At 39.5% G+C, this 23,481-nt stretch overlaps 1 protein-coding gene across 6 annotated transcripts in view; it reads right to left on the reverse strand.

Annotated features, from left to right (window-relative positions):
• dlgap1a (discs, large (Drosophila) homolog-associated protein 1a) overlaps positions 1-23,481 on the reverse strand; it is a 139,616-nt gene that overhangs the window by 9,057 nt on the left and 107,078 nt on the right. For all 6 annotated transcript variants that reach the window (XR_008962964.1, XR_008962962.1, XR_008962965.1 and 3 more), the window contains 6 exons: positions 18,596-18,773; positions 17,193-17,430; positions 1,821-2,224; positions 1,603-1,682; positions 501-919; positions 30-121 (listed from right to left, as the gene is read on the reverse strand). Coding sequence is in view for 2 of the 6 variants with exons in the window: in XM_057333783.1 (XP_057189766.1) it covers positions 30-121; positions 501-919; positions 1,603-1,682; positions 1,821-2,224; positions 17,193-17,430; positions 18,596-18,773 (1,411 nt within the window). In the remaining 4 variants the exon portion in view is untranslated. The remainder of the gene's footprint in view (positions 1-29; positions 122-500; positions 920-1,602; positions 1,683-1,820; positions 2,225-17,192; positions 17,431-18,595; positions 18,774-23,481) is intronic.

Raw genomic sequence — 23,481 nt, forward strand, 5'->3', positions numbered from 1 at the left:
TAACTGTTGGTATTGTTAGCAGTACTCACCAAATTTTCCTCACACAGCTCTCGGAACTGCTGGAATTTCTGAGACATAAGCAGCTGTGCACTTCCCACTGCACTGCGGATCTTCCCGAGGACTAAACAACACACAAACATATGAGCATTAAATACACTTCACTCAGCTGGAGTCTTAATAGGTTTGAAGGCCAAAAATATGAGCTTCATAGTGATTATCACACTTGACTGACTAAAGTGCTGACTAAAGTGAAGGGTGTGATGCAAGTCTTTCAAACAAACTGTGACAAGCTTTATGACAAATGACTTGTTTACTAGGATGTCCAGCAGGGGGCAGAAGACTTAAGCAGATGACTTTACTCTAGGACAATGTGGGCAAGAACCAACTTGAATAAGATTTTAAAAAGATTATTTAAATTTCTATTGAAGACGTATGACCAGACGTATCACTTATTTTATGCATGACATCACTGTGGCATTATGGGTAAATCAATTACGCACTATCATCAGGAAGCTTGTTTTCCCTCTCGTCATGTTCCATCTGCCTGCACCAGCCCTCCATACGCTCTGTTTCCGCCTGCAGAAGCTTGAGGAACCAGCGGCCGTCACGCTGACACACCGAGCGGCCCACAACCTCCAGGGGGTCTTCCGTTACGCTGTCAATCCACGGATCGGGCGGGGGCAAGATGGAGGGGTCGAATCCAACGTCCTCGTAGTCATCTGATGTGCAGGCGTGGTAGTGGTTCCCTGAGCCCTGGATGCTGACGGTGGAGGTGGCGGCATCACGCGAGTATTGCCGTGACATGCAGCCCGAGGCGGGGAAATCTGTGACAGGAGAGTCAGCTGGTGTGTAGTCTGGAGTGTCCAGATTGGCCTGTACTGCTGCCGTCACGCTGTTAGAACGTGTGAACCGACGGTGACTGAGATGTAGGGGGTGGAAGGAAGAGAGGAAGGAAAGAAAAGGAAGAAAGGTGGCGAAAGAAGGAATGCTGTTACCGGTGACAAGATAAGGTATTGAGAAATACAATACAAGATGGAGCCGGTGTTTTGTTTAATTATGTCATGAGCACACAAAACATTGGTAGTCATCCAAGAGCGAGCGGGACTCTCGAGACTGCTATTCTGAAAAACAAAATACACAACTTGGCACTCGATGTGCCATTAACAAAAGTCACAGCTTTGTCTGAAAACACAAGCTGATTTCCTGTGTACTGCCTACCTGTAGAAGTGCCAGCCTCTACATCAGACAGCATCTGAACCATGTAAATAACTCATTTGAGATGTTCTTTGTACAGACTTCAAAACAGCAGTGTAAACAGCACACAGATAGCAAAAGTAAATTAATTTATGCAGCTATTTATAATTCAATCCACTCCTGTTTTTTCTTTAATCATCATTTCTAGATGTATTGTGGCAATTCCAGTCCAGTGACTGCTGCATTTCAACAGAAATGACAAAGACACATGGAAGTTGTGAAAACAATCAGGCGTATTCCATCATATAGTCATGTAAGATCTGATCCTAAAATACATGTTAAACATTAATATTGCATTCTTCAAAGATAAATATGAACTTGAACAGATAAACACATGCCCAGACTTACCCATGCTCCACTTCAACCTGAATCCCAACTGACTGGAACTTGGACGGGTCCTCTATTTCCTGATCCTCAGGCCCATCCACCTGTGTAAATGCATTGTATTGAGAGTAGCGTCAAATATTTAACCAATATAACTTAAAAGCAAATACAAATGAACAGAAGTGAAGTCTTTTTTCATGTCCTGATGCGAGGTTTCCACCCAACAGCTGTCTCTCACTCACCTGGATGCCAATAGAAAGGCACCTGCTCTTCCTGAGCACATCCCTTCGAATGTCTTCAAGAGCTGGTATAGGAATGGGTACGGGCAGAGGCATGGGCAGCGGAGAGTAGGGGCTAGTGCTGATGGTGACCGAGCTGTTATTGACGTGCTGACTGGCAGGGCCGTGGATCTGAGCATTGGCCGCCTCGATGGCTGCCGTCAGGGCTTTCATGCTGTCAATACTCTCGGTGGAATTGCTCAGACCGGAGTGGAGGACTGGCTCGCCACACGTCCCAGGACCTTCCATGTAAGCATCCTGCGCTGACTCTGTGCTGCTCTGGGCCGTGATGGAGATGAAGGGCTTGGTGGAGGTGCGAGGAGGAACTGGCGGTGGAGTCTTTTTGTAGGTTGTGATACATGATGACACTGTGGGCAGAAGAATGCATTTATTTAATGTTGAGGAGTAGAGTAGCATATGGACTCAATGCCCAAATCATGATGGTGATAAAGGTTAGGACTGTGGTTTTTTGGTTTATATTATATTTGGTTTATATGGGCATTGTTTGTTGTTTGCCTTTGGCATCTGATTTGGACCCAAAACCAGCGGTGCGTGATATCAGATTTAACAAGCGGATAATACCAATTCATCATATACCTCCGAAAAAAGTGAGATTTGAAGGCTTTGTTTATCCTACGCATTATTGGGGTGCAGCAGTGTACAAGCAACCCAGAGAACGCTGGTGACCCGTGTGATGAAAGTAAATCCTGTGACTCCTTGACGTCTGCAGTAACTTGCCATTACATCAATGAAAAATCAAATCCGTTTGGTACTGGTGGGTTTCAAAAACACAGACAGCTAAGCCCATGGGCCATATTGTGTTGGAAACAGAGAATAAGAGACAAGACTCAGAACAGTTGAGGATTCAAACATGAATACAGAAAAGCCCTTTCACAAACCACGGATCTGCATGAGATTTGTCTCATAAACTTTTTTCAGGTCAAACTCAAAAGCTACACAGAATCCACAGATTGAACAGAGACAGAACAACAAATACTTTGTTGCAACAGCTGTATGAGCGATGCGAAGTTGTGAGTATTAAGACACATGAAAGATCATGTGCATATTACTTGCTTACCCGCATAACATTTAATGTATTTGGCAGACAATTATATACAGTATGTGACTTGAACAGTGCATTTAATCTATACATTTTACAAGTATATGTTAAACAGCTAGTTCACCCAAAAATAAAAATTCTGTCATCATTTACTCACCCTCATTACTAAAATTTCTGCATAAAACACAAAGGAAGATATTTGGAAGAACGTCGGTAACAAAAAAGATCTCATCCCCCATTTACTGCCATAGCAGGGAAAATAAATACTATGGGAGTCAATAGGGCATGAGATCTGTTTGGTTACTGACATTCTTCCAAATATCTTCCTTTGTGTTTAGCAGAACAAAGAAATTTATTCAGGGTTGGAATGATCTGAGGGTGAGTAAAATGACAGATTTTTAATTTTGGGGTGAACTAGCACTTATATCCTTCATACACATCCCTCACAATATTCAAAATACAACACATATTGTCAGTGAATACTTGACAGGAACATGTGTTGAAAAACATTCAAACTGTCTTAACAGGTATTGTCTAACATTGCCGAAACCTGGTAACACGTTATATCACTTCCCAAGGTATATCCTAGGGAAACAAACCCACAACCTTTGCGTTGCTCATGCATGCTCTACCAAATGAGCTACTGGAACACCACATTCCAATTTATTCAACAACACTAAGATAAAGTTTCCTGTCCTCTCTATATACACTATCCTGACCAATAATGGCCAAAAATATAACATAAAATGAATAGTATATCATTGTTGTCTCAATTTGATATTATCAAATGATGATAATATTTGCACAAATTATGCATATTTTAGCCCATCAGATGTGGTTAAAGGAAATAATATAAAAGGTTATCACAATATTAAGCTTGCAGTTGAAGTTTTAAAAATGAAAACTTAATCATACATTTTTTGTGCACTTTTCTACATAACATGACCAGCAGGGGGCCCCCATGGTGTGATATCCAATGCTTTCTAAACTAAATCTTTAAAAAGCTTCTAATGCAGAGCATGGATAAATATGCAATCATTAATATACTTTCAAAAGAATCCCATCTGTTGACATTGAAAGTGTTATCTTGAAGTGCTACTGCCTGACACAATGCTCGACTCACCACCTCCAGCACTTCACTTCAAACAGCCAAATAACCGCCACATCCCGGACTAAATCACTAATCTACCAATGGCTGCAGATAGAGGTGTGTGCGCTGTGAGATAAACAGCAGAAAAGTTTGGGTGAGCATGCCATAAGCTAAATTCTCATTTTGTATTCTGTGAAGCATCAACGCCCACAAGGGGGCATGTCAGAATGAGACAGAGACCGGCTGTTGTTGTCGCTCTCTCATTTCTGTCTCTCTTCCTCTTTGCTTTTTCTTGCCATACATGACTTCTCTTTACTCAGACAGCATCGGTGTTGTCATATTATGGCATTGCATTATAAAAGTATAAAAATAGCATTTAAAGGGATAGTTCTCCCTAAAATGAAAATTCTGTCTTCATTTACTCTCCCACAAGTTAAGTTGTTCTGTTGAACATAGAGAAAGATATTTGGAAGAATGCTTGTAACCAAACAGTTCTTGGCCACCATTGACTACCATAGTAGGAAAAAGTTCTTTGTAAAATTCTCTGTTCTGTTGAACACAAAAGAAGATTAGACTTTGAATTATGTACGAAAGCAAACCGTTCTGCGGCACTTTTGACTACCTTTGTCATTTTATTACTGTGGTAGTAGTACTCTCTTTTTGGGTGAACTATCCCTTTAATGCTTGAACATGAACTCAATGGCGTCCCTGTTTAGTTTTATTATCCATGTCTTCTTTCTTTATATGTTATTCCAAATAAAAAATGTATGCATTTCTTTTTGTCACTTGGTTAACCGAACTTACATTTTGGCTTTAGCTCCATTCAGTCTATAACACTTTCCTGGCAGGGTGCTCGTTCTTATCTGCACCAACAAAACCTCAGCATGTGTTTAAATAGCTGAGTTCATTCCACTGAGCTACACTGTATCAAAGTATGTATATACACAGACTACAACAGTTATAATCTCCCCATCTCACACTCATTTATTTACATACACACACTCGCCGCTCCGTGCAAAGACTCACAAATACACACAAACACTCACACACACAATAAACAACTGCAGCCAAAACAAATTGTTCGTTGTAGTCTGGTTGAGCCTATACCAGAGCCACTTTACCCAAGACAGCTGGCAAGTTCATGACAAACTCCTGCTCCTTGAGCTCTAGTGTGTACAGCCTGTAGATCAGATGTTGCTTCGGCTCTGGAGATTTCTGTTACACAAGCTACCACACGTCTAATTTCACCCCCTCCCTCTCTAATCAGCTTTCTCTCTTCATGGTCCACCTGGGTTTGTCGCGATACGGATGATTACCGAAGCCGCATTGTTGTAAGGCGCGATTGTTTTAATGTAATTACCAACGAGACTGTTGATTGCATCTTTGTTTTTTGCTATTTGCTGTTGTCGCACAGAAACAGATGTTCACAGGAGTGTTCGCCATTTATTTTCAAAGCATCCTAATAGTCCTGCACTTGCTGCTATTGCACTTCTGGTTAGACAAAACAACATTTCGTTGCATTGTACTTGTACATGTGTAATGACAATAAAGTTGAATCTAATCTAATCTAATCTAATCTAATCTAATCTAATCTAATCTAATCTAATCTAATCTAAATAGTTGACACCACAACAACAGGCTAAGAGGGGTCATTCTGATATAAGCCAAAATTTTATTTGTAAACGTAGATTGGATAACAGGCTCAACATATAGTAGAAACAGAATAAAAAATGGCAATTAACACCAAACTGGGGCGGAGCTTAGCAGCCCATATGTTTCTAATTGGTCAGTTCCTGTATTAAATATACATTGCACGTTTTCAATTCTATGTTACAGTTTCATTTAGCTGCCATGTGCAAATTATTGTCCAGATCCTTTATTACATTCTCTATGCAACTGTATACATATCCTTGTCCAATACTGTAAATGAAGCCCAAAGGGGGACTCACCTTGGAGAACCCCGCCCTTTGTCAAAATAAAACCAGCAAGAGCATGCAATACAATATTTCCCTCTCTAGTTCCTTTATTTTACATTTGTACTAATTGAAAGTGTCAGCTAAATGACTAAAATGTAAATGTAAGGGAAAGAGATGGCCTGAGATGGCACTCCTGCTAATTTGCTACAAACACACCCACACACATATAGACACTGTTCATGTCAAAGCATTCCCCTGCCGCATCAGCATGTCTGCTGACTGACTATCACTGTACCTCAACATTTTATATCACACAGAGCTGACTTAAACATTCAAAATCTGAGATGCATGTAACTTGGAATTAACTGTTCCGATACAATAGATAAGGAAAAGATGTCTTCCAATAGTCTTTATGTGATGACATATGCATGTACAGTATTACTAATACTTAATGGGACAGTTCACCCAAAACTAAAAATTCTGCCATTATTTATTCACGTTGTTCAAAACCTGTATTTGACTCTTTCTTCTGTGGAACACATAATAAGATATTTTGAGAAATGTTTGTTTGGGGCCATACAATGGAAGTCAAAGGGGGCCAGTGTTGTTTGGTAACAAATGTTATTCAAAATATCTTAATTTGTATTCTGCAGAAGAATAAAAAGAAATACAGGTTTGGAATGACACGTGGTGTCATGATTCTGCCGCATCATGTCATGTTTCTCGTGGTCTAGTGGCAGGATCATGACAGAACCTCATGTTTTATGTGGAGAGGGGTATTTTTGTCCGTATGGCCTTCCATACACCCTCTCCGGTCTCGTCTCTGTTCCCGCCCTCTCGTCTCCTCATTATTGCTCGTTTATTGTTTCATGCCCCACAGCTGCCCCCCCCTTTTTTCATGCCTTTATATGCACTTGTGTTGTGTGTTTTCTGTCCTGTGCTGGTCCATTTTGATTCGTGTGGTGTAGTTCCTGTGTCTTGTTCAGTTTAGTCTAGTTTAGTTATTTATAATTTAATTCAAGTGTTGTCTTAGTCTTGTCTAGTGTAGTTAGTCTGTGTTTCTGTTTATATGTCATGTTTATATCTTTGTTATTTTACCCCCTCGTAGGTTTTTGTTTTGTTTTATATTAAACATCTTGCGCCTGGGTCCTTTGTCCTTGTATCTTTGTGTCTCACCCCCGTTCGTGACACGTGGGGGAATTATTGATAAGAGATGTCAATTTTTGGGTGAACTCCTCCTTTAAATATGATAAAGGAGTCGTTTGCTTAACCTTAAGCTTTTAATTTAAATGTAATAATTACATTTATAATATTATACATTTTAAAAATATGCACTTAATAATTGCTATTTATAAAAAAAACATCACCTGCATTAAAATGTTTTTATTTTAATATTTGTAGTTAGTAATTGCTATTTGTTGAAGTAGAAATCTGTATTAAAACGTGTTTAATGCTTCTAAATATACAGTAGCTCATTTGTTTGAGTTTCAAGTATATGACCAAGTATGTGATGACATAAATGCTCACTACAAACATAAGGTAACAGTAGCAGATTTCCCTTCTGGGAGAGGTCTGGGTATTGTCAGCTACCTCACTGTATTACCGTAAACTGTGTGTGAAAGTGAATGTGTGACCCGCCGTCACTGATAATAGATATTGTATTGTGTCTGCTATGTATTGTATACGGTTATCAAGAAAAGCCCCAGACAAATCAATTTCAGTCTAGCATCTCATCGTTGCTACAATGACAGAACATTCTACGCACGTTCATGTTCTTAAAAAGCTGATAAAGGCATTTCAGATGACAAAATGGCAGTATTAACCCACCCTCAGTTCCTCAGGCTAATAGTCTTTCAGCCACACAGAAACATCGTAATGAATTACATTCTACATTTATAATTGCAAGCATCCACGTGCATATTAAGTAGCCGTAAGATCTTCTAATGTCGGATCTTTTCAAGGACAAAGTCACGTGGGCTTGACCAATCAGCATAATCCTGAAGGATTTTTAAGACCATAAAGAATCCATCCGGTCTGAACAGGATCTCTGGGTTTTATTACCATGTCTAAAGCTGTGAAAGTGTTAATGTTGTCTAACTCCTTCCAGATGAGAAAAGGAGAGAGCTTGCTGTATTGTTGTCCCACAAGAAGCAATAAATGCTATCTGTCTGATACACAAAAATACACGCACACAAACAAAAGGTCAAGTGCCATACAAATTGAGGGTTCCAACACATGCACACTGTTCTGGTCGCTTGTGTGGCTCCGCCCCCCAGCGCAAAGTCACATAACAGTACAAAGAGCAACAGTGATGGTCAGTTTATATATAATGACATACAGTAACTGTGCCCAGCTGGTTATCACAGGGAAGATAATAATTATGAGGATGACCTAGAGTTTGTGGATAAGACACAACACATAAATTTACTCGGTGAGTTGATTTCTACTGGACAACCCCATGACACATATAGTGTACCTTCTGGGCAGACATGAGTCAAAGCTGCTAAATACACGTTCTTCACATAATGTAGATGTGTTTTAGATAAGCATGTTAAGTATACAGGTCAATTCAGTGACCCTACGTCAGTGATGTCATTCTTAAATTTAGGTCTGCTTCTCTCAAAGGCATTGCATGGGTTTAAAAGACTTGGAATTGAGCAAATGGTCAGGTCTACTTCTGTCATATGATAAAGAACATTTAAATATCCTGCAAGTTCTTTTGGGTTTCAGAAAACAAAAATAAACACATGTACAGTGCAGCAGTTGACAAATGCCTCAAACTCACACCTTTGGTTAAGTCAACGCTTTTATGTAATGTTTTATAGCACCACAAAGTCACAGTGTGAATTTTTAAAGGCCTACAAATACCTTTCTTAAATTTATCTCCACAAATCAATCTTGGAGTGTAACATCTTTATAATTCTACACTTCATAACCTCTTAAAATCTCCAACTCTCCACCGGGCCCACCGGTGGGTTCAATGTTGCATCATCAAATCTCAAAGCTGTGGAGCACAAAACTATATGGTATCTTTTGAAAGCTTAAAACCTCAGCTTTTCTTGCCAATTTTGCCAGTTACATAAAGGAACACAATAAGGACTCTAATAATATTCAATATCATATTTACGTCACACAAAATCACAAAACATAGATGAGTCATAAAATTTTGAGCTTATATGTGACCCTGGATCACAAAACCAGTCTTAAGTAGCACGGGAACATTTTTAGTAAAAGACAAAAATACATTGCGTGGGTCAAAATGATCGATTTTTCTTTTATGCCAAAAATCATTAGGATATTAAGTAAAGATCATGTTCCATGAAGATATTTTGTAAATTTCCTACCTTAAATATATAAAAACTTTATTGTTGTGAGTGGATGGTCTGCCACAGTGCCCCTGATTAACAACTTCAAAGGTGATTTTCTCAATATTTTGATTTTTTTGCGCTCTCAGATTCCTGAGTTTTAAACGGTTGTATCTCAGTCAGATATTGTCCTATTCTAACAACTCATATATCTACAGAAAGTTTATTTATTCAGCTTTCAGAGAATGTAAAAATCTCAATTTCGAAAAATTGACCCATAAGACTGGTTTTGTTGTACAGGGTCACATATTTGCATAAAAAAAATGCAAAATATGCACCGCAGCTGAGAAGGTTAAAGAAAGGTTTCAGATTTTGAAACCTATCCGCTCTTGTGCTTTGCATTTGCACCCCTAGAAAGTATCGACCTTTCGTGAATGTGTGAATATGAAAAGGTACTGTAAATCCTCTCCTGATTGCCATGTCAACAAAATAACTGGAATGAGAAAATAAATAAAAACGCAAAGAATAGAGAATTATTTCCTCAGCCAAGGCAGATAACAAGAAGCTGACAAAGCCACGGCGCTACAAGCTCTCCAGTTTGAGAATGTTGTATAATGTGGCAGCATCGTCGCAGCTCCCACAGATAAATGCTGCTTCCCACTGCTGTACTTGTGAAAGTGTCTGAGTGTGTATTGTATGTGCGTGTGTGTGTATGAGTCAGGCATCAACTAAGAGTGACTGTGACGGCCCTTCTTCTCCAGCAGCAGTATTATCCCATCCATATCTCAGCCCGGAGCTCAGCCTGAACCAGTATCACATGCAATTCATGTACAATGTAGTGCCTGGCTTGCCAAATGTTGGATCATGTCGTGTCACAAAACTTCCCCCTCACCAGGGTTTTGCAGACCTCGCCTGGGGGTCACCTAGATCCCAGAGAGTCGGCTCCAAATAGCCTGATACCTGGTGCTTCTCCAAAGTTTTATGACCATCATCTCTCCAGGGGTTCCAGAGCCCCTTTTGCTATCAGTAAGCTGTTAAAAGAACATAACACCTATTCCCCCATCTGAGGCTATCCAGAGAAACTTCTCTGACAAAACTACACTAAACTGTCCTTTTCTATAAATGTATGTAAATATTTAGGGCTAAACCCTAAACTCAGCGCTTCATCAGGACTGCATTATGAAACCATTTGAACATCTCCATCTCCGCACAGAGCTTGCAAGTATCCGTTTCTATATATAGTTTGTGCCTCTTTGTTAAAGATGGCTTTATTGGTGTTCAGAAGTGTGTTACCTGCTTCGCTGCCATGCTCTCTCTCTCTCTCTCTCTCTCTCTCTCTCTCTCTCTCTCTCTCTCTCCGCGCTCCCTAGCGCGTTTGTGTTTCATGTTTCATGTATGTAATGTTTGTGCGCGATCGTCATTATGTCTCACCGTGTAGAGTAGAGTTTAATAAACAACCATATATTCTCTTGTGATGGGTTTCAACGCTCACATACACTTGGTCACTCAAACTGTGTTTCGATCTATGTTACAGCTCTAAATACTGTTTGGTAAAGTCGCGTTATGGCCATGAGATAACGTTAAAGTGTATAATACCATCGATGTATTTGCTGGACGATTACATACAAGTATTTTTATCACTATCCTGCTAATCAGAAACAGTAAAATATGTATACTTAATGTTGATTATTATACGTATTTTCCTTTGAGCTAAACTCATTCCCTGAATGAAATTGTGTTTTAAATAACTCATTTCATGGATGTGATCTTGATAGATCTGGTGGAGAATCATATTTGGTGAGCTAAGCTCATCATTATTTTAACATGCAGCTAAAACCTCTACAACAATCACATTTCAACCCATGCACATGCACACACACGCACGCACACATGTTGGGTTTCCATGTTTTATGGGTACATTCCATAGACGCAATGGTTTTTATACTGTACAAACTGTATATCATATTCCGTACCCCTAACCCTACCCCTAAACCTAACAATCACACAAAACTGTCTGCTCTTTAAGATTTTCAAAAAAGTTAATTCTGTATGATTTATACGCTTGTTTCCTCATGGGGACCAAAAAATGTCTCCACAAGGACAAGGATTTTGGATATTGAGATCTTTGTGGGGACATTTTGTCCCCATACCCCATGTCCCCATAGGGTTTACCCTTCCCACACACACGCACACAGACACACACACACACACACACACGCACACACACACACACACGCACACGCACGCACACACACACACACAGACACGCGCACACACACAGACACTCACACACACACACGCACACACACACGCACGCACACACGCACGCACACTATCATCAACTATCCTTCCTTTATATCGGGTTCTTATTTTGGGCAGACCTCACCTGAACATCCCATGTAGGTGTGCAGTGTTAACTGTGCCAATCTTAAATAAAATAGACACAATTAAACCCACATATGCAATCTTAATTTCTTTACAATTTATTCATCATATTCTGGTAATCCCTCTTTTTGAGTTTTTTAAATGTAATGCCGTATCTAAGAACTCAAACGACTAAAATAAATACATCAAGATGGGAGTAAGAAACTTAGAGAGTCTTCTGGAAATTTGTAAAGTCATTTTTTTTTTGTATTTCATTTCAAGAACGCATTTGTATTTCATTTCTGTACTGTTCCTCCATTCAGTCCTTATCTTGCAAATGAAGCAGCACTGCGTGTATCCCTGCACAAGATTTCCCAAAGCCAGCTCCGTAGCGAAAATCAATAGACAGGTGGATAGTCTCGCTGAAACGTTGCCCATTCATTTAGTTGTGATTTAAGAAACATCCAGCTTTATTCCACAACTTTTAAAGTGTGCTTCTGCATAGATATCCCCCCTCCGTCTGCGCAGGGTCTTCGCTCTCTCATATACACGCAACATCCATTATTAGTCCCGGCGGTGGCAGCTGGGGGAAGTAGATTGTGGACAGCTCTAAAAAAACCCTACATCCTTTGACTGTGAGTCTAAATGATAGCTGCTGCAGGGCCGTGAGTTTAGAGACAGTGGGAGGATTTTGCAGTTTATGCCTGAGGGACGTCACACTTTGAGCATCATCAGAGCACTCTGTGTAGCCAGCCTTACAAAGCGGCACAACATTGTGTAAACAAATGCTTGGCACTACAACAGCTCACCTGTCAATGTCTGACCCCCGGCTGCTTCACTAACGCCCCCTACACGCTCGCTCGCTCTCAGCCTGTTGGGGGTCGGAAACCTCCGCTTGCTCTTTAGAGTTCAGGCTCACATTAATATTTGAGGTTGCTGAGAGAGTAGAACACTGCTGTGTAAACACACATGCTCTAAATTCGGAGCAAAACTAACCGAGGCTAATCTGCACTGAAAATATTTAGTGAGCCCTATGGAAAAGCCCTGCATTGTTTCGGATTGTTGTTCCCCAGCATGGATATATCTGTGCTCCTCTCGAAAACAGAGCACATGAAGGTATCTAAGTAGACAGGATGCTGCGCAAGCATCGATTCGAACGTGCTTTGCTGCCCTCCTACCTTTGCAAAGGCAGCATTTTTCAGCGGGACGTGGCCCGAGTTCATGGTCTTGAATTTAAACGGTGCCCAGTCTTCTGCCACACTGTAGTGCTTTCTTTATTTAAAAAATATACAAGGGGATGGTGACAACAATGAGGAAATCATGTTTTTGAAAACAGGATGCACATTAACAGGTACTGTACATTACATGGATGCTTCACCCAAAAATGACAAATCTGTCATAATTTATTTACTTTCATGTCATTTAAAACTTATGACTTTCTTTCTTATGTGGAACACAAATAAAGATATTTTGAGAAATTCCTCAGTGGTTGTGTCCATACAATGGAAGTCATGGCAGTCAATCTTGTTTGGTTATCAACGTACTTCAAAATATCTACTTTTGTGCTCTGCAGAAGAAAGAAAGCCGTACAGGTTTGGAATGAATGGAATGAGGGTGCATAAAACATTTAATTATCGGTTGACCTATCCCTTTAGAGCAGGGGTATTCAAATTTGGGTGAGGGGATCCCCAGGAGGCCTCCAGAAGGTTGCAAGGGGTCCCTTAAAAAATTCAGGGAAAAAAGATAAAGCAAAAACGGTAAAAGTCTACTGAATATTATTTTGGTTCCAAAATATCTTTATCTGTGTGTGTTTGTACGTGTGTATTTTGTGTGTGTGTGTGGAGTTGTGGGTCCGTGTTTTGTATGTGGGTGTGTTTGAACCTGTGTGTGTGTCTGTCTTCTGTGTTTTCACCTTTTTTTGTTTTTACTTGTATAACTTTAAATGTTTTGTTTATAGTCAAAATGTTTCATGTACAGCTGCTTTGTAACAATGAAAATTGTCAAAAGCGCTATATAAATAAAGTTGAGTTATAAGTGTTTATCTGCTTTTGCTCGACATGCAGTTTCCAGAATTGTTCCAGAATGTGTCTCTTTCTAGTGAGTTTTTCTCATTATGTGAAAAGTGAAAGTTGCTACTATACAAATACATTTGAACTGAAAATGTCTCTTCACTGTAATATACATCCAACAAGTGTAGCCAACTATTTAAGTTCGGAACCAACATGTTGTCTTCATAATATCAAATTTACTATTTATCTAACAAAGTTTAAAAGTTTCTTTACACACACAAAATAATTTAAAAAAATCGATTAATATGTATTTCAGGGGGGTCCCTTACAAAAGTTTCATCTTATTTGGGGGTCCTTGGTATCATAAAGTTTGAAAACCCCTGCTTTAGAGAGAAGCCTGGCCTCAGAGTTTCCACTCACGTCTGCCCCACGTAAGTAAAATGAGATATTGCATCCTAAGGGCTTGTTAATTAGTTACCAGGAAAGAATCCTGAGCAATGCCAACCCATTAAAAATTTACGGAGAACCGCACATTTTTTAAATAAAATAAACATAAAACAGCTTTCGCCAACATCTGAACGTAAACAAAAAAGGGAAAAATCCCAAACTTTCCTACATCTAAGATTTCATTCATCACCCCAAAGGCAGTAGAATCATTGCAGTGTGTGATAAGAACCTGTTGTGTACCAGGCAGATGGTGCAGCTCTGTTAGTCTGAACACACAGTGGTTTTCTGAAGGCGATGTAGGGAAGGTGCCCTCTCAATGTCAGCCATGACAGCAACCTCAATTAGACATCCCATAATTCATCCAGCCAGGTATCCATGCTGAGGACATCTGGAAGGGACGACGCCGGAAAGAGCTTGTGGCTTTATCTCTCACTTTCACACATCACTGTCAGATGTATATCAAGTCTCACATTGGCACTAATACTGTAAGTGTCACACACGCACAAGCATGATCATGGTGGTGTCATACGCATCGACTCTTGTTCACAAGGGGTGTATGCCAATGGATCTGACCCCAACAGACTCCAACCGCTCAAACGCATACCAATTCTCATTCTCGATTCAATGTCAGGCTGAGAGAGGAGGTCGGGACACATCTGTCGCATATTTTGCCAGAGTGACACCAGCCAAGCCGTCACATCAGACCGCTGCTCCCTTGTCAGCTTTGTCTGCGTGTGAAGTTTAAACAAGGGAGGAAAATGGCAGCTATCAATTCCAGAGCCTTTCCAGGCCTTATCTGTCTCCAGCAGGCAGGTGTAGCCCACGTCTTTATCATCTTCTGTGTAAAGGAACACAACGTCCCTAATGAGCAACATTACACATCGCTTTAGCATCTAGCTTCACGATGGGTTTATGCATCATGCCACTAGAATATCTACAAATTATTGGGAAAAATTATATTACTATATTACTTACCTCACTTTCTTGTAATTACGGGTGTGAAAAGACAAAAACGATGTGAAAAAAAATGTAATGATACCAGTTTACATGAATGGAAATACATTTTATTACAGGGCATTAGTATTATGTCATTAAATGTCATTGCAAACAAGTGCTTTGAATTAACTTTGCTTAATAACTAAAGCTTCAAAATTGTTTGAACGGTTGTCAATTCTGACAACTCTGTTTTGAGATCATATTGTATCTAGTAGGGGCAAGATGGCCATAGCTGAAGCTTTAACTCATAGATACAAATCAAAAGTCTGTACTTACATTCAATTGAGTGGTCATGTGAGCACAAACCAGTGATCTGCCCTGAGACCCTACTCATACAAACCTTTTTATATTTCTTCACTTGCTCCTTGGCTAATTTCTCCTCACACTCAGACAGCTATCTTTTCCCCATATGCACCATGGCTGGTGTCCATATGTTCCCTTTCTGACTAGCCTCTGGCATTCAGAGAATAGCAGGAATATAACAGCACTCAGATCTTTATTACTAGTCCAGAGAGAGAGAATGCACGACTGTCTAAACAGCATCATGCAGTAGAATTGCAACTTTTAATGAAGGTTTAACACATCAAGCTCCCAGTTTAACTTCAAATTCAAATGCCATTCTGCAGCACTGTGGATAATTTCTCATTTTTACTGACAAGTACTACATACCTGGGCTTTTTCAAACAAAACAAAATTTCCATCAAAGTTGAGAAATTCTTACACTTTACACAAGTACAAGTACTACACCAATGGGTTTGTCCACTCCAGTGTGGTTTAGTTCAGCATTACACAAAAAGCTTTGTGTGTCGTCTGTGATGAAATCAAGCTGGGTTTTGATGCTGGAGGTGGATAAGTGATGACGGGGGTTTGAAAGAAAACCTCAGAGCGAAAGCACATACAGCCTCACACACCCTGTCTGACATCTGGAGCGCTGTTGGTCACTTGAATACATAATGTACATTACAGCTGTTGCATTGTGAAATTATAGGCTGAATATATTTAAGCACCTTCTTCAGACACAAAGTAAAGGAACATGTATAAGAAGTCATGTTTGTGTGGATACTCTGTTAAATATCTTCTTGTTTCAGTATATTCCATTATGGTAAGGCCACGTTATATTGCACAATATCAAAGACAGGGTACATTCAGAGGACACACACCAGGGTTGCCTGATGGACTACTTTTAAATTGTTGCGGCAGTTTTTTATTCAAAAGGTGGACTTTGTTTATCAAGGTAAGTTGAAGTTGTTTATGATTAATATAATACAGAGGTTTTTGGAAAAGAAATTGTGTTTAATGCATAACACTGAATGTAAAATACAGTCTTTAAAAACATGCCACAAAAGGTTTTTCTACATAGAACCATTCAGTCAAAGGTTTTTATAAAAACCATTTTGTCATAGTCTGAAGAACCATTTTTCATGAAACAAAAAGGTTCTTCTATGTCATCGTGAACCAGCTTTATTTTAAGAGTGTATGTATTTGAAGTATGAGCGTAACATATTTATGGTTTTGTTAAGCAGATCTGGCAACCCTGAGACACACACGCACATACACAGATGTTTAATACACTACATTACATTGATTTCATATCAGGCTAATGATGTATTCTATGCCCTAAACTTAACCCAACCCTTTAAAGTGACATGTGACATTTGATTTAGTGAGGACCAGTAATCCCTCACAAACTGGTTGTAATGATAGTTCATTGTGTTGCTGAGGACAACTGGGTCCTCGAAAATTGAGCTAAACAAGAACACACACTCACACATGGGCACACACACAGATTTACTGATTTTTCTTTATACATCACATTAAAACAAACTCAATCGCTTCTCACTTCACTCAATCATTCAGTTTCCCCATCACCGCTGTTATCACCTCATGGTGCTAATAGACAGCAAATCAACCACATCTTGTCTGGGCTTCTGAGGATAATCATGTTGTGACCCACCGAATGAAACAACAAATTAATATTGATTCTTCCACTGCTAGCCTCCTTGATACATAAAAGAGAGGTTTCACATATATAGAGAGAACCGCTAATGTCATAACATACATGCATTATTTATATGTGAGTGTGTTCTGCATGTGTATGGCTGGATGGATGAAAGTGTACTCTATGTATGTAATTGTGCTGGAGGCTGACCTGTGCTGCTCTGTATTGTTCTGACAGTAGTGGTGGTCCGTGGTGGGGAGACTGGTAGCAAAGGTTCTTCCTCATCCTGCGAGCAGCCCTGGTCAATAGCACGCACGTAACTGTGACTCCTCATGCGGAAGCACCCGGGCATGGGCAGGTCCAGGGCATCCACTGCCTGGGACTCCATTTCGCTGAACATGCTCTCGCACATGGCCTCGATCTGCCCGTTAACCTCCACCTCACTCACCTGCAGAGAACAGCCACAAGACGGACAGAAGAAAAACAAGATCAGAAAAGAACAGTGAGAAAAATATGCCAGGCAATGAGGAGTTCTGGGAAAAGGGCAGGTATCATCTGTTCATGAGCTTCAACTGAAATAAACCCACTTACAAAAGGCTTATTGTAGAATCAAAGCAGAGAAGCCAAAGACCAAAGTCATTATGAGCGAGTGAGAACCACACAATGCAGCGGCATGAGGAGGAAGAGTCAAAGAAAGAAACACAGCGAGAAAGCTTTACGCAGAGTAAATGAAGGTGAACACCAAACCAGCGGGGAAGATTTGTGGAAATGGAGTTTACAGACACAGTGCAGGATGATCAGACAGCGCTAAGATCAACATATTCAGTGCGACTGGACTGTTCATCGTAACAGAAACAGTGAAGGGAGGAGGATTGAGGGGGTTAAATAAGACTTGGTGGAAGAAGAGGATGGTCTAAATCAGTGTTTTCTCAACCCTGGTCCTCGGGGCACAACTTCCAGAATGTTTTAGATCTCTCCCTATATAAAACACCCGAATCAACTCATCAATCAGGTATTTCATATAGGGAGAGAACTAAAACATTCTGGAAGGTGTGCCCCGAGGACCAGGGTTGGGAAACACTGGTCTAAATGATGGGCAATAGAGTTTGAAACTCACACATGAGAGCTAGGCAGGCCACACTTTTATTAACAGGTGATAACTTATTAGTCATGTGCCATTCAACATGCTCTTTATGGAAAAATACAAATACGTTTATGATGCCTGAACGCAAAATATAAAAATGTAATATACTGTATTAAACAACTTACAATTTTGATGCAGCATTATGTCATTTTAAAGCTGATTTGGGAGGCAACTGACCATAATGTCAAATTTGCCCCTTTGTAATCATCATGACATATTAATGCTTAAGGATGCAACGTTTGTCCGAAGGATGAAAAACTTTAACAAAATGTAAGGATCATGTTACAGAATACAGTTGTGACTGTTATGATGATGGCTCAAATACATCTCACCAGTGGATTAATCGCAGATGAGTTTCATGATTTTCGACTTGGTTGGATTAATCTGTACTGGATTTGACCTTCCTCCCCTGCACCCCGCTGGGAGCGTGCACCAAAGGTGGTGTTGTGGGGGAGGTAGGGGAACAAACCTGGCTGATGGTGCTCATAGCCCTCATGTAGCTCTCATTGCGCGAGCGGTATTGGGCAGAGGCTAGCAGAGCTTTGGGGTCCAGGGTGTCCACGCTCCTATTGATGGAGACTTCACTCACCGCCCGCAAGTAGCTGTGACTCCGGATCGAAAGCTTTGGAGAATGCTCTTGGGAGATCCTGTGGATGAAAGAGATGATAGATATTTATTTTTAAGGGGAAAGTTTAGTTGAACAGTGGTGAGCCTATGAGCCAAAAAAGAAAAAAATGACACACAATATGATCAGCCTACAAGAGCATCATATCATTACCAAAGCGCTAAGGGAAATTATTTAAGAACTGGATCCCTTTTAATTTATGAGCTGTAACTTAGGCTATCACAGGAGGTTGAAATGTTTTTATTATTATTTAATGTTTATGAATGTAATAATGTTATATAATATCATCACCGTCCTTCTGAAACCTTGTATGTCCAAATTCGCTATTTTTCAGAAAATGGAAAAACACTGTACTTTTTAAATGATTAAATACTGTGTTGTCAAAGTTGACAAGCACTTGTTAATACTTTTTATTGGTTAGCAATTTGCAAAACCTAGTGACAAACATAAAAAAGGTCTAATAATAATAATTTATGGCAAAAAATATCACTAAATATGGAGATACAAGGTTTCAGAAGGACAGTAGCGATGTTATATATTTTTAGTATTTTTTAAAATATGTTGCATGTATTAGAACATGTTTATGAGTACCAATAATTGATAAATGATGAATATGTATTATTAAAATTGACTTCCATTTCAATACATAGGTATAAAAGATTAAAATGAACAATTTAGCTTATTTTTTGATGGAATACTGCAGTCTTTATTATAACTGATTAATCTGAGTCATTTTTTTATTCATGTGCCCCCATAATCTTGAGTCAAAGTCAGAAACTTCCCCTCAACAACACCTATTTTCTGCATGATGTATGTCTTTGGCTGGGGACGGGACTACACTGACTTTCCAATGGCCAGGCAATCGAGCCCCGTCTTACATTTTTTCTCAATCCAGAAGCCATTATGCTCAGATATACGCTCAGTCACAATTCAGAAAAAAACCCCACTGCAACTCTCTTTAAAGTGGCTCTTTAAATGGACATATGAAAGCCTCCATCAGAACACTCTTAAAGAAGTGAAGTGCAGTGCAGCACACGGACTCTAAAGAAAACAGCTAAACTCACTTAAGGCCGCCCACGTGGAAAAGCACTAACGTGCACGACACTCGCACTGACACTGATGGAGAGACACCTCATATCTGCTGCAGCAACATCAGCAGTACAGCCAGTGAGAACTCCAGCACTGGCATACATCTACCGGCCTCCATCTGCATGTCTTCACACATACATACAGTGATGAACACACACTGAGCAGCCAAGTCCAAAAATCCCCAGGACACTTCCCTATCCTGCTGGAAAACAGAATGGCAAAACTTCACAGGAATCTCTCGGGGGTGGCATATCCCCCCCAGAGGAAACCTGGCTTTGGGCAATTGGTTATGCATGATGTCATCGTTGTGGAATAAATGTGTAAATTTTCGCATCACTGATGAGGTCGCTCAACGGATTGGTTTGCAATGTGGTTGTTAATTATGTCGACAAATCACAGCACAGTGCTGTGGCTCGTGTACTTTTTGCTACACTGTCAGCTCCCCAAGGCATCTTAGACTGTCTGTGTTGATGCTCAACAAAGATATAGAATTGTGAAAAGATGTGTTCAGTTTCCTGAGTTAAAATCTTAAAGGGAAAGTTCACCCAAAAATAAAAATGAATTCACCCTCATGTCTTTCAAACCTGCTTTTGAATGTTTTTTCAAAAGATGATATTTTGAAACCGTCTCAGTGGTTTTGTGCCCAATGGAAGTCAATGGGGGTCAATGTTGTTTGGTTACCACAGTCTTAAAAATATCTTCTTTTGTGTTCTGCAGAAGAAAGAAAGCCGTACAGGTTTGAAATGACAAGAGGGTGAGTAAATGACAACATAATTATCATCGCTGAGTGAATTATCCCTTTAATGTAGGTACAGTACATGCTCTATAAATGTAAACTTATTAGAAAGCACACATTTCTTATTTACCACAAACAAACACAGTTAAAAGTCAAAAGCCTGGTCCCCTAATCTATATTTATAGTGTTAGTTGGTTGGAATGTGATGGTGCTTAAGCAAACACACACTATACAACTTTGCTGTAGTTTTTGCAGCAGGTTTGCCAGTAACTGACTGTAGATTTAATTACTACTTAATGTACTTTCCAATTAGTACTGTTTTCAATTACTTTAATCAAAATTAAAACACTTTGACTTTTGAGATTCAAAATGAGTAAGAAGAGACTTGCATTAGCACAGCAACACTGAAAAAAATGTAATTCTTCCCAAGCATTTTTCTCTTGTTTTCTGTAAAAATATTGAAAACTTCTTAAATTACGATACATTTACATAACAAGAAAAGTGACCCAAGATATTTAGTCTTGTTTTACGAAAGAAAAATATGTACACTATGTAAGTTTATGCATAAAAAAATAGTTACTGTTACTGGCAAACCTGCTGCGAAATTACAGCAAAATTTTACAGTGCCCATCTCTGGCACGTGCTGTGGCTCTTTAAGCTTTTTTCTGCAACAATTTCACAAGATGAAATATTTATGAGCTTTTATAATGCCAAAGCAGTATTACACATTTACAATTCTGCAAATCCTCCAATCCTTGGGCATTTCACTTCGCTCAGGGTCTCAGAGCACTTTTGTAGAGCTTGAGCAGATTCGAATCTCCGTTTGATTCAAATAAATTACACCGTCTGTCAAGTAATACGCAGCGCTGATGAGAATATCTTTAACTATTATGAACAGTTAGTGCTTCTTTTTCACACTAAAAAATCACTTCATGTTATTATAAGAGCCATTTAAGTATTAATACTTAACAACATCAGACTCAAAAAAGATGCGAGAACTCAGAACAGATACAATAATGAGAAGTACATATGATGGATTTAATGACCTCAGCCCACCTACAGACCATTTGAGCCATCTTTAGACATATTACAGCACAGATCTGTTACTATGGCAACCCCACAGTGACTTACCTAAACGTAGACCAGCCCCCGCTCATACGGCTGTACTCACGTATGCCGGCTATAAAACAGCAGAATGACGCATTCATACTGTATATTAAAGCCGCTTTATATTTCAGGAGAGAAACTTTAAAATCAATGAACACTATTACAGGTGATGACTTCCTGCTGCTTACAAGTCCACAGACTTGAGTTTAGTTGACAGAGACGTGAGAGTGGAAATGTGTTTTATGATAAAAGAGCTGCAATTTTTAGCAAGTCCCAGGGCTAATTTGAGTAATCACTTGTACCTTTTTTACGGCAATGGCTTGGCACATATTACATTTTTAATTAAGCCCAAACTCTGCTCCTGGGCGGCAGATATAATGGTGGTGTGTTACCGTGGAGACACTGACTGATATCTCTGTTGAGGGATGCACGTCTGTGTGACCGCCTAATCTCGCCCCCCTCAATTTATCTGTGTTGGTTTTGTATAGACATATCTACAGCGGTTTTTCCCTTGCAAGTGCTAGCAGCTCTTTGTCGTACGTCAGGTGGGTAATTAGCACAAAGCCTAAACTAAGCCTAACTAGAAAAGCCCAGTGACCTGCATTAGCAGGAGTCAAGTGCCCATGGGGAAACAGGGGGGTAGAATAGTCACACAAGGTTTTAGGATGCAAAATGAGTTCAGACAGCACAGCATATAATGGCATCAGGATGACTTCATTTAAGGGTTCTAAACAATAATACATTGAAAATGCTTACGCAAAAACCGTTTATTCTTATTTCTCCATAAACTGGTGGATCAATGGCATTTTGACTGCACTTTTGCTATAGGTCAATTAAACTAAAGGGAGAACATGATTCAGAGTGATAGTAAGAGGACATGGACGTCCTGATGTAGAAAAAATGTATAGCGATGGAAATAGTTCTCTATGAACTTTTAATGATTACTTCATATTGTATCTGTAAAATCCATTGTGTCTAATCAAATTAATTTATCCACAAGTTTCCTACGCCCCATGACGGTTTGCGCGAAAGATGGGTGAAACTTTCGGTTCAATGTAAACAATTTAATTTCTGATGTATTTCAAGTCATTCGCTTATGGCAGAATGTGGACTTACACACTGACAGCACTTACAAACAACATCAGCATTCTGTCCACTACTTTATATAGGAATGGGATGATGATTTTAATACTTGACGGTAGATATTTAGCAACTTTATTGATTCAGTTGTTGTGACAGTAAACCAATGAGCAATTTGAAAATTATGGGGGGATTTCAATTTCTTTAAATTATTTTGTTTATGTGCTATTTAAAGATGTGGTAAATCATATTTTTTTGTATTTAAAAGTGAACTGCAAAGCTTACATGGACCGCGTGCACATATCATAAAGCTGCTGTATCATCAGCTGGCCATTTATCTGATAAACATTACACTAAAAAATACATTTTTAAACATTATCTCTACTTTTTGTTTATAAGACGATAAGTGGAAGAAATACCTACTTTACACCTTTATACAAGTACATCAGATGATAAAAGTCCACATGATGTCATATATTTCAACAGATTTTTGACAACACTTCTGTAAAATACAGTAATGAATCCTTGTAAATCCAGTTTACTGTCTTCCTTTTTATTGAAGACCACAGTGTATTGATGATTACATGAATCTATTTGAACTCCCTTTTAAAACTGCGAAATCTCTTTCAACTATGAGCACATTCCGTCTAAGGCCCAATCGCAATTCTACCCCTTACCCCTACACTTTCTCCTACCCCTCCGTTTGGCGCGTTCACGT

Source organism: Triplophysa rosa, linkage group LG5 (assembly GCF_024868665.1).
Source record: "Triplophysa rosa linkage group LG5, Trosa_1v2, whole genome shotgun sequence".
NCBI classification, from domain to species: Eukaryota; Metazoa; Chordata; class Actinopteri; order Cypriniformes; family Nemacheilidae; genus Triplophysa; species Triplophysa rosa.